This window comes from Pundamilia nyererei, unplaced genomic scaffold, assembly GCF_000239375.1.
Source record: "Pundamilia nyererei isolate P.nyererei 1_Seehausen unplaced genomic scaffold, PunNye1.0 scaffold00346, whole genome shotgun sequence".
NCBI classification, from domain to species: domain Eukaryota; kingdom Metazoa; phylum Chordata; class Actinopteri; order Cichliformes; family Cichlidae; genus Pundamilia; species Pundamilia nyererei.
Genome location: NW_005187747.1, coordinates 392,640 through 394,892, shown reverse-complemented (window position 1 = coordinate 394,892; position 2,253 = coordinate 392,640). Strand labels below are relative to the sequence as shown.

Below are 2,253 nucleotides of genomic sequence, written 5' to 3'. Positions count from 1 at the left end.
ACAACAACAAGTGAAGGTACACACACAGCAACAAGTGAAGGTACACACAACAACAAGTGAAGGTACACACAGCAACAAGTGAAGGTACACACACAGCAACAAGTGAAGGTACACACACAGCAACAAGTGAAGGTACACACAACAGCAACAAGTGAAGGTACACAACAGCAACAAGTGAAGGTACACACACAGCAGCAAGTGAAGGTACACACACAGCAGCAAGTGAAGGTACACACACAACAACAAGTGAAGGTACACACACAGCAACAAGTGAAGGTACACACACAGCAACAAGTGAAGGTACACACACAGCAACAAGTGAAGGTACACACAGCAACAACAATAAGACGTGACTGTGATAAATTCAAGGTTTTCTCTCTTAGGGGAAGCTGAAGAAGCCGTCAGGATCTCGCAGTCGTAACACTAGGGACTCGTGTCAGGGTGAGCTGTCACACCACGAGAGGGGAGCGACGCACTTCAGTGGCTCCACCCACAGCTTCCAGAGATACGACATCCTGCCCAGTTCGTTCGGCTCCACGTGAGTGTGAAAGAAACTTTAAGAGATCCAGTCCCTTTCTTTCTAAGCTCCTTGCATGCCATCATCTGGATGACTGAGAACCTACACAGACACAAGCTGCTAAACAGACTCCGCCCCCTCGTATTCAAGGACCAAACTACAGCTCAGATACTCGTGTTTCTCTGTCTGCAGGCCTCACATCTCCATGCTGTTGAGGATCAACTCATCTGACGGGCTGGTGCTGAGCGCCACCAGCAGGCAGCGAGGAGGAGGCGTGATGACGCTCACAGTCTCAAACGGCCACCTGCTGCTTCAGTTTGGGAAGAAGTTTAACCTACGCAGCTACAGGAAGTACAACGACGACCAGTGGCACACGGTGAGCAAGCACAAAAACACAAACACATGCACACGAACGCACATACTTCTTTTCATAACTTAGTGAGGACATCTCATTGACATAATGCTTTCCCTAGCTGCTTACCCATCAAAAATGGATGCCTAACCCTCAGCCTAATCCTAACCATAACCTAACTGTAACCCTGACACTAAAACCACGTTTTGGTTAGCGTGTCAGCGTTGAGCTAACGTTTTTTGCTACCAGCTGTGTTTGTGTCTCAGACCCACCTGAGTTTACCTGAATGATGTAACCTGATTGCTCCGTGTCCCTGCAGGTGTTCATAAAGCTTGAAGGGCAGAAGATGAGTCTGATTGTGGACGGTATCAGTGTTCAGTCCAACAGGATATCTGGACGAGACCGGACTCGTCTCACCGCACCGTTATACGCAGGAGGACTCCCTGCCTCTGTGGCGGTAAGCGTTTCTCCTGCTGGTTCCACGCTCAGGCTGACACCTCTGTGCAGTGAAGGTCGCGCCTTTCTGCTCTTCTTCACGCTGGGTACTGAAGCTCTGCTCTTTCTTAACCTCAGGGTCAGGGTTCTTCCGGGTTTGTGGGGTGCATCCGGGATCTGATGCTGAACGGAGCCCCTGCAGGAGACCCCGCTCAAAGCCAGGGGACAGTGCCCTGCTTCGCGACCCCTCTGCAGCCCGGAGCCTACTTTTCTGGACGGGGAGGACACATCATGATCGGTACGTACCATTCGTTTCTGTGCACGTGTTGGCCACATTGGGTCGTCGTGTCTGAGCGGCGCCTCTGTCCCTCCCTGCAGATGAGTCCTTGGCTCTGAGTCGGGATCTGGAGATCCAGCTCGAAGTTCGACCCATCGTGGACTCTGGGCTGCTGTTGCATGCTGGGACATCGTCTGACCACCACCTGAGCTTAATTCTCATCCAAGGAAAGGTGAGACTCGGGCAGCGTTTCTCCTGAACGTGGTCTACTTGCTGTTTTTCAGGTTTTAAATTTGTGATGTCAAATATTTTTATTTCTGAATGTTTTTATATCATAACTTAAATAAATGACTCAGTTTCCTCTGAAAAGACGACATAAAGGAGTCAGCGTGTAACAGCCAGACCTCTAAATAAGACCTGAACATCAGCTTAGAGCTGCAGGTATCCTCAGTTTGCAGTGCCCCACTGTTCCCCACTCCCACTCAAATCAGTTCAGTTTTATTTACACAGCGCCAAATCACAACAACAGTCGCCTCAGGGCTCTTTATATTGTAAGGTAGACCCTACAATAATACATACAGAGAAAACCCCAACAATCATATGACCCCCTATGAGCAAGCACTTTGGCGACAGTGGGAAGGAAAAACTCCCTTTTAACAGGAAGAAACCTCC

At 49.5% G+C, this 2,253-nt stretch overlaps 1 protein-coding gene across 1 annotated transcript in view; it reads left to right on the top strand.

The window, feature by feature from the left end:
* The window catches only part of lama5 (laminin, alpha 5), a 54,692-nt gene that overhangs the window by 46,636 nt on the left and 5,803 nt on the right, over positions 1-2,253 (top strand). Inside the window, exons 70-74 of the mRNA XM_013915669.1 lie at positions 384-538; positions 710-893; positions 1,189-1,326; positions 1,443-1,602; positions 1,683-1,813. Coding sequence (XP_013771123.1) covers positions 384-538; positions 710-893; positions 1,189-1,326; positions 1,443-1,602; positions 1,683-1,813 — 768 coding nt within the window. The remainder of the gene's footprint in view (positions 1-383; positions 539-709; positions 894-1,188; positions 1,327-1,442; positions 1,603-1,682; positions 1,814-2,253) is intronic.